Here is a 12,556-nt window from a genome sequence, read left to right on the forward strand (position 1 = left end):
AATTCAGGATGCAACCTAGTAAACATAACCAAGAATGTTAGTTAGATGAACGTTGAACTCAAGCACCAGAGACCGTAGAATCACATGTTGTGTTTCGGGCTTCGGCCTCCTCGGTAAAGAAAAAAGGTAAAATAAATAAATTTGGGTTAACTCCACTAGACAGACAAGGATAACTGTTGAACCATTTACTCCTCTTATCAAACAAAAGTGGCAATGACAGAGAGAGATGGCCTGTGTTACCAGTATTACTCTTCAACCCAACTGTTGTCGGTGTAAGAGATTGGATCAAATTAGCCAGTGTTTACAGTTAATCTTCCCTCCAAGTGAGAATCATTTGATCTAATCAACTTGATTTTCTGACACTGTGATGCATTTATGTTATAGGTTATTGATCCACAACCCTACAAATGTAACAACGGAGACAAAAGAGGGTCCTCAAAAGTGAAGAAGAAAGAAAAAAAACTTTATCTTGAGTTTGATGATTATCTATCTCTTCATTCTTTTTCACACAAAACAATAATGTTGTTTTTGCTGTTGGTTTCATTTATTTATTACTATTAGTACAATAACAGATGTCGAATTGAGGCTACTTATCTTCATAACCAGAAGCTTTTGTAACTTTATTTTAGATGAAGGAAGTTATACATTCCCCTGCTTGAAAATCTAGGGTTTTTGGATCGCCGGATTGGAAGAAATGTTTTATTCGTTGAATAATGGTGGAGTTTTTGTGGGTCTTTTAGTGCTTCTTCTACCAGTTTTCTTTCCTAATCTATTTACTCCTTTGGGTCATGCTTCTCCTTCTATCTTCTCTGTAAGTGTATTACTTTGTCTTCTCTTTTCTTATAGTGGGGTTTTTGAGGTGATTTGAAATTTTGTTGTTTTGGGTTCATTTTATTTGATTAACTAATTCTAGATTCTAGTGGTTGGTGGCATACTTTTGATTTCTTATTTTTTGAATACATAATTTGGTAGTGTAGTATTTAAACTCATGGTTCACACCAAAAGAAAGAATTTTGGGCATTCTTTTGGTGTCATTCCCAAAAACACTAGGAAAACATGAATTTGGAATGATTGAGTGATGATTCTGAAAGAATTGACTCAGTTAACATCACTGTCTATGTTGAATTTCATCATTGTAATTAAAAACAATATGGTTTTCTACTGACAAGAACGTTTAGCTTGGACTACATCAATTCATTTAGCTTGGACTACATCAATTCACAGTATTTTGTCTAGAAATTGAGCTTTATTTTGCTCTAACTGCCAGTAACCTTGGGGATGCAACGGCATACAGTATGTGGAATGAATTTAAGAATTCACGGCATTTTGTTTACAGATTGAGCTTTTATTTTGCTCTAACTGTTGGTAACATAGGGATCCAACGATATACAGTGTGTGGAATGAATTTAAGTTTGACCTGTGATGTATGTTTATCTGAAATGGGGGAATTTTCATTTTTTGCAGGAATGGAATACTCCTAAACCAAGGCACTTGCCTCTATTGAAGGGTGCTTTACAACACAAAACTGTATGCCATGTTAATCAACCCTTACTTTCTATTAAAGAAATTTTTCGTAAAGTCTTCCCACTGAATTTGTGATTTTTCGTGTTTAATATGTTTTTACATTCAGAAATACGCACAGCGTTCCGATCTTTGGTCTCCTCTGGCAAGACAAGGATATAAACCATGTTTTGATTCTCCAACTACCCATGGTGAGTGGTAGAACTGCAGGCATACTGCTATTTGCTTGATTAACAGTTAGATTCATCTTTTCTTATCAACGATGTGATTTTGGTCATTGTAGTCTTGCCCGAGAAATCTGAAGGATATATCCAAGTATTTCTGGATGGAGGGTTGAACCAACAGAGAATGGGGGTAAGTTACAAATTATTTATTGTATATAAAGGAATGTCGCTTGTTCATTTGATCTTATAATTGAAGGGTAACAAGAATTGAGTTATACATGTGACATCTTTTGGATCGAAGATTTGTGATGCAGTGGCAGTTGCTAAAATATTGAATGCGACACTAGTTATTCCACACCTTGAAGTGAATCCTGTTTGGAAAGATTCAAGGTAACAGTATTTTCAAATCTGTCATACACCTTCAAGTGTAGGCTAGTTTGGTTATCACTATTATAACTATATATATGTTATATGCTGCAGCTCATTCTCCGAAATTTTTGACGTGGATCACTTCATTGATGTTCTCAAGGATGAAATATCTATAGTTAAGGAACTCCCAAAAGAGTATTCCTGGAGCTCAAGAGAATACTATGCTACGGCAATTCGAGCTACTAGAATTAAAACAGCTCCAGTTCATGCTTCAGCTAATTGGTATCTGGAAAATGTAATACCTGTATTACAGAGGTATATACAGCCATTGCTTGAGACAAATAAGTTGTTCCTAAGAAAATGATTTATTTCTGTCAGTTTTTATGTACTTAAGAAAACACACTGACTTGCACTACACGTGCTATTTGGTCTAGTTATGGCATTGCTGCTATTGCTCCATTTTCTCACCGCCTGGCATTTGAAGAGGTGTCAAGGGACATCCAGCGCTTGCGTTGTAAAGTCAACTTTCAAGCGTTGACATTTGTTCCTCATATCAAATCGTTAGGAGATGCTCTTGTCAGTCGCCTTCGATATCCATCTGGAAAGTACCTGCGGCAAAAAACATCTGAGATTGAAAGACAAGGAGACGGGAAGTTTGTCGTGCTTCATCTTCGGTTTGACAAGGTACTAAACTGATGAATATGATATTGGAGCATCATTTTCTAAGATATTTGGGGATGGCTTAAGAAGATACGAAGATGAATTAGCATTAAAATTAATCACCGTGATCTACTATGCAGGATATGGCTGCCCATTCAGCATGTGACTTTGGTGGGGGTAAAGCTGAAAAGCTTGCTCTGGCTAAATACCGCCAAGTACTCTGGCAAGGAAGGGTGCTAAACTCTCAGTTCACTGACGAGGAACTAAGAAACCAAGGACGTTGCCCATTAACCCCTGAAGAGATTGGATTACTTCTCACAGCTTTGGGCTTTGACAACAGTACTCGGCTCTATCTCGCTTCCCACAAGGTTCGATTCGCATCTAAATTCTTTTTGTGCTGAGGAAATTTACAAGTTACTGCAGTTCAATTTAGAGCTTAAACCTATATGGTTCATCTTTCAGGTCTACGGTGGTGAAGCAAGAATCTCAACATTGCGCAAGCTGTTTCCATTCATGGAAGACAAGAAAAGCCTTGCATCTGCAGAGGAACGTGCCAACATTGATGGCAAGGCCTCGCTACTAGCTGCGCTTGATTACTATGTGAGCATGAAGAGTGACATCTTCATATCAGCTTCACCCGGAAATATGCACAATGCCTTGGTAAATACATCTAGCTTATTTATTTGCAGACCATCACATTGTCCCTGTATAGACTGGAGATTGGGTTTGCCCTTTGGCAAATTTTGATAAATAAGCATAACTCTAGTATACAAGTAGACTCATTAATCATCATTATTTGAATATCATCTGTCAGGTGGGACACAGAACTTACGAGAACCTAAAAACAATAAAGCCAAGCATGACATTATTGGGCCAGCTCTTCTTGAATAAGAGCATGGGATGGTCCGAGTTCCAGCAGGCAGTCCAGGAGGGGCACAGAAACAGGCAAGGACAGATTAGGTTGAGGAAGAAGAAGCAATCTATTTATACATATCCAGCTCCCGACTGCATGTGCCAGGCTTAAGTACTTAACCCTATTCCACTGTTTAGGTACCAACATTTGTGTGGGATCCATCCATTATTGTCGCCTATTTTTTCTTTGGCTTGTATGTAATTGAGATCCACCGAGGACGTGCAATGTATATCATATTATAAACTGGTGTTATTTATACTTCTAAATTCTAAACTCCTGATCACCCATTCACAATGTTCATTCGGCATGGATTAGGCAGGGTGCCTCTGTATGTTTTGGTGTTGCATTCGCTGCCCAAATATTTTCCAACGTGATGCTGGTAAAAGCACTATGTATATGGACTTGTACATGACCGACTGAAACAAACAGACAGAAAAAGAACAATCGTTCAGGAAATCCAGCAAATTAACTGGATATATATATATTTGGTAAGTAGAAGTCGATCCTACATCTGACAGATTTCAGCCTCTTCTTTCATTTGGAGTACGATAGTTTCAAGGGTGGGAACAGGTAACATGTACAAAGCATCAAACCAGCTAAGAAATTGTGGTTTCATGCGTTCCTACCAACTAAATTGAAACCATTAGAGAACAAACAGATTTAGACCACCTGTACTTCTTCACTTCTCAGGATCCCGCTGATGATCAGCTAACATCGCACCAGGAACTGATGGGAAATGACCTTTCTGGTCTTTGGTAGCCGAGGAAGACCCATTTCCGTTACGGCGTGCTGCCAATTCCTTAGCCTCCCCTGGAGTAGATGAGGAGGGAACGCTTGGGTCTTCCTCTTCCTCAATTGGGAGGGTTCGCTTCGAGCCATCTAAAGCAACACCAAGAACAATGTTCTCTTCCATGGCAGGCCGAGGCCTCTCATTTTCCTGCTTTGCGTGTGCCACAGCTGGACTTCCTTCTGTTTTCGCACCACCCAGTTCAGATGCTGGGGAGTTATCAGAAGCTGCTTTTACTCGGGTAGCATCAGAAGAACTTTGCGCCAATGAGTCCAAGACTTGGAGTTGTTTCTTGAGTGTAGAGGATGCAGATGTTGTCGGGGTAGTGTCAGTATTACTGTTCTTCTGCCGAACGTCTCCTGAAGTACCCTTCTTATGTTTCTTCTCAGGGTTTTTCTGAGCGGAACCATCAGAAATTGGACTCGGTCCCTTTGTGTCAGACGTTGACTTTTCTGGCCCCTTGGCATCGGCTTTGGGATCAGATACTGATGTTGTCAAATCAACCTTCGTGCCTGCCTTCAAATCAGATGATGATGCTACAGCCTGTGGACCTGCTTTGGAGTCGGATGTTACTTTATTATCTGTCTTTGATTCGAGTGATTTCCCTGCATCCTTGACAACTGCCAGGACATCAGATGATGAGACCTTAGTATCTTGCTCTTCGTTCTTGCGTGCTGAACGAGGTTGAGATTTTGATTTTTCATCTCCATTAATTTTGTACGATGGCTCAATCAGCAGAAATGGACGGTTCCTAGCAGCTCTAGGGCTAGCATAGATGGTCTCGGCAAATGGTATATTTTCCATGTCAGGGTCGTTGTATATTTTCTGAACAGTACGAATTGGAGTGGCAAGACGTGCACGATGATGGCTGATGACTCTGAGGAGATCCAACAAAATAGCTTCCTGCTTCATCAAACATCTACTAAGTACACCTTCTGAACTAAACAAGTTAAATAGGCAATAAACTAATCCTACAAGGCTACGACCATATGCCAAGTCAGGTAAGAAAAAAGTACAAAACAAAAACGTTTTACCTTGACACACAGGTATTCTTCATGATGGGAGGTCTTCACAAAGCAAGATATTAAAATCTGTAACACAACAATAGCAAAAAGATAAATTCATTAGCAGCTGACAGAGTGGAGTTTGACAAAAATATTTTTTCTACAGAACCTATGTATTAAAGCTAGGTAAAAACAATTAGTTTGAATAATTCAAAAGAGCAAACAGAGTGAAGATCGATTTGAACCAGTTAATTTTTGTAAGAATATTTTTGCAGTTCATAAAAACAAATCACCTGTTAACAGGTGCGTAAAACTAGTAAAAATCAAATGCAGGAAGAGCAAACGTGTAAACAAGAAAAAGTTTGCAAAAATGGACTACCAAAAGTGCTTGGTTTTCTGGATCTATGTTTTCCAAAAACACTCTTCTGTGCAACTTCTGCTGCTCTACTTGAGGATTTTTTGCCAGGACTTTGCGCATATCCGCTACAATATTCTGCACAAAGAAACAAATAACAACCATATTTTGCTCAAAAAAGAAACTGTGATGCAAATGTTATCTTCTAGAAGACATGTGCATGTTAATTGACAAACAAATATGTGTCTTCTTCCTTACGTTAATCTTATTGACATCCAAGTGGCTGATGGCAAGGTGTGTCTTGATACGCCAATGAGTCTTCTGTGTAAGATTCCTTACAACATTCACTGTAAACTTGTGATTTGGAATGTGAACTGCTTCACGATCTTCACCTCTTATGATTGTTGGTGACCACCAACCTACATGCTGAAACAACAGAATATCAATAAGCAATGACTAATAGTTCCACCTATGCTTATTAGCAACTCTAACCAGCATAGATTCTGTTTTCTGTATTTCCTCGGCTGATAGAAACAAACCTCAACAGTACCGGAAACTTCATAGCCTTCAATCTTTGTTTGGATCCATTCATTTGTGATGAAGGGTCGTGTTGCATGAATCATTGCACTTGATAGGAAGTTTGTGAATATCTGAACAAAATAACACCAAAAAGTTGCACTGTTAAAACATTGAAAAATTAGCATTAGACAACCAATTTTAGTTAAAGGAAAACAAACTAGCATACAATAAAAGATATTGAAGATACTTGAATTTAGGAGATTTGCTGAAAATATGAGAAGAATCAAATATCATACCTCACGTCCAGCAAGAGTCAGAAGTACTGTTCCAAGACCTCCTGCAGTAAGCCATTTCTGTGTAGAGAACCCAAGCAACTCCATGAACAATGAAACAGCTGCTACCCAGACTGCAGTATAAATAGCTTTTCCAGCAAATTGAAAACCCATCTGTAGGGGAAAAAAAAAGGCAAATCACACAGACAAAACCACATTAACATTTATGCACATTAACATTAACACTTAGGGTTCAGGGTTCAGGGTTCAAGGTTCAAGGTTATATATACATATATATATTTTAAGGTTACACGAATGTCAAACTAGTAGGTATTGTTTCTTCCCTCATAACATATTCTAACCCTGCGGTCTTAACAAGGAAATTTATTCTAAAGTAACGAGTATCTCAAACGCCATGAAAACATCTACATGTATAAACCAGTGCAGCAAGCTGCATGAGAAAAAAGTGAAGGAGACATACATTTCTTGTATCGTTGAAGTCAACTGCCTCCATACAGAATTTCTGGGCTTGTTGTATCAAGCTGCACAGAAAAGAAAAACAAGTTCAATAAAAAGAAAATCATGATCATCATTGCCTTTCTCGATACTCTGAAACTGAAAAACAGAATTCATAGAAAAAACACCATACAACTTCCGAAGAACATCTTACCCGAATAAAGAATCACAGGCTAAAGACAGGTACAAGAGAAGAAAAAGTACAAGCAGCAATTATGCAAGACAACGAAATATGTGAAAAGAAGAACAGGTAGCATTTTCTTCAAAGGGCATATCAAATTTTCGAGGTATGCGCAAGAAAGCACTTTAAGAACTCATGTAAGAAGATATAAAAAAACATTCTTTAATCGCGACCGCCTCATTTCCACCCACTATAAATCAACTAAATGTTAATCAGAAGCTTCACTAGTATTAGTTTTCTTATCAGCAAGCATAACAAGAAAGCTACCCCACCACCTACTCAAAAAGACCACCCTAGAGGTAAACGGAAGTAAGAAAAATTTTCAAGTACAAAAGAAAAATAATCTGCTGCTCAGAAGTGGTTAGACTGACAACATCAAAGCACTCACCTTGATAAACAATAAGCGAAGGCCAGTACAGTTGACAAGGATCTCACGAAAATCAAAAGGCGTTGTTTAACAGCCTGGCTAGCTTCTGAAGGTAAAATTATGGGATCTAGTGCCCTGCAACAATTGCTGAACTAATTAGCAAGTGATATTTCAGGCACATACTACTATAGCGACAGAGCCATTAAACTCCTTGTCATAAATTATAAAATTAGTGAAACACACCCGCAGATAAGGGAGGCCCCTGTCCACAAAAGTAAAGGTTGGAGATATGAAGTCATCACATAATGTGTTTGGCTTTTTTTCCAATTATTGGTGTTATCACTCTTCTGCAAAAGATTGTCGACAAACAAATTACACCACTGAAGGGGTAAAAGGAAGAAATGGAAAATCAAAAATCATAAACTCACATGAAGAAACAAGTTCCTGCTGAGACGCATAAGTGGTGCCAGGCCCCATACAGTGAAAGCTAGGATACTGACTGCTGAGACCACCTTGAGGAGGAGAGGACTTCCACGAAAAGCATTGTATGATCTATATGTGTAGAAAAAGTAGTAGTTAAGCAATATTTTAATAGTTTTTATTCATGTTAAATGATAGCGGCACTTAATGTTCCGAATTAAATCTGCATTTCGCTTGTGTTTTGTTTCCTCAATTGCTATGGTTCCTGCTCATTATATTAAATAACAAGAAGAAGCATTAATATCGCCAAAATCAAGTGATGGCAGCTGGAACGAAATAGTTATATTTTGTTGAACCTTAGGAAATTTCATTCATCAGAAAGTGTCATGGCCACAGAATACTTAAAGAAAATTTAGAATTTGGAAAACACGTCAATCTAAGGAGTTGACATGTATCATGAATTAATGCATGTGAGCCAATAGAGTCATAGACGTCCACAGCTGTTCCAACTTATACACAGGTATCTCAAAAAGTAAGTAATACCTTGTTGCAGTTGAGATGGCAGTTTTAAGAATAGGTATTTCGTTTGCTTGAGCAGGTATTAGGAAAGAACGGCACTTGACAATGTCGTATCTAGAAGTGACATAACTTATTGGCCGCTGTACATTTCCAGAGAGATGAAGACTCAAAGCATCTAGTTGCTGGAAATATAACAAACAACAATTCAGGGTGTCAGCTGTCAAAGCACATTTACTCGAACAAAAGAAATATCATACATCCAACAGGTAATTAAATTACAAACTGAAAACTTTGAAATTATATATTCAAAACAGATATATGCTACTTTCGGACAAGAATGATCATCCGTTTCATTCATAACCAAGTAGTTCTAGGATAACATAATCCCACTCTTACTTGGGGCAAGTCTTATGGTGAGTCGATCCATATGGAACACACACATAAAACTATGCCACATAAGGCATAAACCCTAAAAAAATTCTATGAAAAACCAAGTTTTCTGGTTTTCCATACAAACTAGAGAAACAAGAGAGAACTCTCGTTTGATACTTTAATTTAGGAAAACGAAATGTTTTCTTATTTTTCAATAGCTCTCTCGCACTAGCCGTTAGATATATCTAGTCCATGATAGCTATGCTAAACGAGATTCCCAATCTGGTTTCAAACGAAATTCATCAATCTCATACGACACCTGTTTGTTCATTTTTCCAGATTTGACTCCATACATCTCAGGACCCAGAGCTGGAAACAGTGTTTCCAAGAATTATGGATGAGAAGTACAAGACCTTCATATTTGTAAAGTGGTAGGAGTGACTCTGTAGACTACCAAACACAAGGTCTTAAAAACCAAATCAAATCAACCAAAAAAAGGAAATATTAGCAAGCAGATGAAACAGACTAGAAGTCTGCAACTCACACAAGACCAATACAAAATGAGTTCAAAGACTCAAAACTATAAATCAGGATGCCCTGAATCAGGCAATAATTTATCTCTACTGACCATCTTCCAACATCGGCAATCCACCACAGAACTTCTACTCATATCAAAGTGAATGGAAAAATGAAAGTTGCGATGATTTTTGTTGTGCACCCAAAGGACTAGAAGCCAGTAAAAGATAATCTTCATAGGGAAGATCTTCAAGATAAGTTTATCTATCTCACCCAATTCTAAAATAATAATGTTTGGCCTTTCTCTATGTAAGCCTAGAAACATACAAAATCAAAGAAGAGGATTATGAAATCTGACAAGAAGCATACCGAACCACGAGACGAAAGGAAAAAAGGTGATACGCGTAACCGGCCTCTTCCAAACAAACCCTGAGAAAGTCACAGATATATTTAGCATTTGCAGAAATCAACACCACAAAAAGGTGTATATGACAAAACAAATCAAGTAAAGAAATATCTACCTCGGATTGGTTAGTGAAACCACATTTTTTATGAGTTCCCAATTCATAAGACAATCTCACGGAACCAGCAACAGCCATCATTGAAGAGGTTGCGAAGTGACGCTAGTAGCACAAGATCATAATGCAGCTAAGTATCAGATAACAACCATACTCCACACAGGACTCTCGTAATTCACTAACAAATCACGATAAATTGTTGGACCATCCAAATATCCGCTACCTGTACACCAAAGAAAAAAGGGAGTCATCATCTGACTGCAAAATATTATCAGCAATACTGTGTTTAACACATATATGTGAACTCCAATGGTGTCAGTTATAATGCCTCGTTAACTCAAATTAATATGCCAATCATATCCTTCACTTCATTTAATTTCCTATACATCAAAACCAGTTTAAGGTACAAAGTACCCAGAATTCATAACACGAACATTAGTACTCAGCTAGACCACAACTACTAGGGCTAACAGGTATGCAACATCAATAAATTTTCCTATCATTTTAGGGTTCCAACGTAGTCATAAAGCACATATGTCGTAGACTCCTCAAACCTTAATATCGACTAAACTCGTTTCATGTTTTCAGCAAAACAAAATCAATTGACAATCAGAAACCTAAAAATTCCCTAAATAAAAACCTAATTGTTGCCACAAAAATAAGTTGAATTGAGAAAAATGAAAACTAGAAGATGATTTCGCTTACCTCTCCTTGTCGATAGCCCTGCTTAAGTTGTATTGATAATAAGTGGATTTTGATTATTTGTTCCGAGAGACACAGAAAGGAAATAATTGAAGTTTAGCTGCAGCCTGCAAAGAAGCTCCCTTTCTCTCTCGCTTTTTTCTGTATATTAATCTGGCGGTCAAAAATCCAAATAAGTCTCCTTCCCTTTCCGACACTCGAATACGCGACTTGCGTATTATTGACGCAATCTCATCCGTTTGATTGGCATGTTCATCTTAGTACAATTTTATATGGATATTTGTATATGATTAAGTGGGACAAGTTCTTTCGATGGCATTTTAAAATGATGAAGCAGAATATGTGGCATCACTTCATTTTTCTTTCTCTTTTTGAAACGTGGAGAATTTTGGATATCCGTATGGAAGTTATCGAAGTTGATGATGGGATAGAAGAGCAGACACGACTCACGGTTACGCAGCTACCCTGCAATGTCTTTGCGCCTACCAGCGAGCCTCAGGAGGAACATAACTATTACATTAATTGAACAGGAAGGAGCCGAGGCCGCCTGCCAGAGAGGCTCATGAGGAACATACTATTATATTAATTGAATAAGAGGGAGCCGAAGCGGATAGGGGTTGTGACTATGTCGCAAGGGGGCAAGCTAACTCTATCTTCCATGTCAAACTCTGTAATACTGCGGCATTGAGGACTCAAATCTGGGACCTCCTGGAGCACATGAAACTTCTATGGAACGTGGATGACCAGCTAAGCTAGGTGGCCCGTTTTTTTTTCTCTTTTTTTTTCTGATAAGATTTTTATCTCTCTCCTTTCTCTTTTTGGATTCGACGTTTTCACTCCTGCCATAAGGTTAAGGTTTTCATGTGAACACAACACAAATTATATGGTTTGATGGTTTTCGAGTCCCTCCCGTTACGGAGGTAGGGGTTCATACCCCATAAATGATCATACCAACTCCAATTTGAAGGAGTTTGGATGTAGTCTATGGACTACTGTATTATCTATCAAAATGAAAAATATATATGGTCCATACAAAACAGACCATGTGGGTATTAAGGTCTTAGAGGGCTACAATGGTGGAAGGAGCCGAATCTAGAAAAGTCCCCAAGTTTTTGAGATGCTTCGAACAAGCACATGGTCCCCTTTCTTTCTCTCTCCATGTTTCTCTCTAAACGAAAGCCCCCTTTTCCCTTGTCGTCTCCTGCTCAGATCGGTTCCAGTGGAGCAGATCTGAGCAGCCATGCTTCTCTGTTACTCTCCAGCGTCTGTTCTTCTCGGCTAGCAGATGTTGTTTCCCTTTAATTTATGTTCTTGTTGTATTAGTTTTCTTTTGTGCTTTATCTAGGGTTTGGTCTGTGCATTTTTTGGGTTTGTTGTTTGAGAACGTTTGTTGTTGGTTCAAGTATGAGTTGTGATCTAATGAAGACAAGAGATCAATGCATATTATCATCAGCACCGATCTACGACCAAATCGCAGCAACAACAACTCCTCCGGCTATTAGGTTTAGTTTTATGTTTATCTGGCCTGCTCTGTTACTTTCTCTTGTGGATCTTGTGATCATCTCTGTAATGGGGTTCTTAAGTTTGGGTCACGATCCAACCGCTCCAAGTTTGGTTATGATTTTCTCCGGTAGGTACAGGAGTTCCGACGATTTATTCGGCGAGTTCATTGTTTTCCAGTTGATAGAGTTTCATTGCAACCTTCTTCTAGTTGTAGTCTTCAGAGTACTTTAAAAAAAAAATCTTCAAGGGTTGTGGATCATATTTCACCGATTCAAACCCGCCCGGATACAAGCGGATGTTACTGTTACGGTTACTGATTCTTTGGGATTCTGTTGTCTGTGATTCTGCCAACTGAGATTCGATTATTAGAGATTCGTT

The 12,556-nt window shown here is 38.3% G+C and overlaps 2 protein-coding genes across 2 annotated transcripts; one reads left to right on the plus strand and one right to left on the minus strand.

Annotated features, from left to right (window-relative positions):
- The first annotated feature begins 197 nt into the window (after nucleotides 1-197).
- Nucleotides 198-3,927, plus strand: LOC113294072 (O-fucosyltransferase 31-like). The gene is made up of 10 exons (XM_026542497.1): nucleotides 198-811; nucleotides 1,465-1,527; nucleotides 1,631-1,712; nucleotides 1,805-1,875; nucleotides 1,987-2,075; nucleotides 2,166-2,369; nucleotides 2,489-2,738; nucleotides 2,855-3,082; nucleotides 3,177-3,374; nucleotides 3,529-3,927. The coding sequence occupies exons 1-10, from the start codon at nucleotides 695-697 to the stop codon at nucleotides 3,736-3,738; spliced, it is 1,512 nt and encodes a 503-aa protein (XP_026398282.1). The 5' UTR covers nucleotides 198-694; the 3' UTR covers nucleotides 3,739-3,927.
- Nucleotides 3,928-4,074: 147 nt separating this feature from the next.
- Nucleotides 4,075-10,853, minus strand: LOC113294065 (mechanosensitive ion channel protein 2, chloroplastic-like). The gene is made up of 14 exons (XM_026542491.1): nucleotides 10,679-10,853; nucleotides 9,977-10,196; nucleotides 9,825-9,884; nucleotides 8,592-8,749; nucleotides 8,057-8,180; nucleotides 7,872-7,975; nucleotides 7,650-7,763; nucleotides 7,046-7,106; nucleotides 6,589-6,738; nucleotides 6,313-6,423; nucleotides 6,032-6,199; nucleotides 5,798-5,911; nucleotides 5,449-5,505; nucleotides 4,075-5,317 (listed from the first exon to the last, which is right to left on the minus strand). The coding sequence occupies exons 2-14, from the start codon at nucleotides 10,055-10,057 to the stop codon at nucleotides 4,307-4,309; spliced, it is 2,313 nt and encodes a 770-aa protein (XP_026398276.1). The 5' UTR covers nucleotides 10,058-10,196; nucleotides 10,679-10,853; the 3' UTR covers nucleotides 4,075-4,306.
- Nucleotides 10,854-12,556: the final 1,703 nt, after the last annotated feature.

Source organism: Papaver somniferum, chromosome 1, assembly GCF_003573695.1.
Source record: "Papaver somniferum cultivar HN1 chromosome 1, ASM357369v1, whole genome shotgun sequence".
Classification (NCBI taxonomy): Eukaryota; Viridiplantae; Streptophyta; class Magnoliopsida; order Ranunculales; family Papaveraceae; genus Papaver; species Papaver somniferum.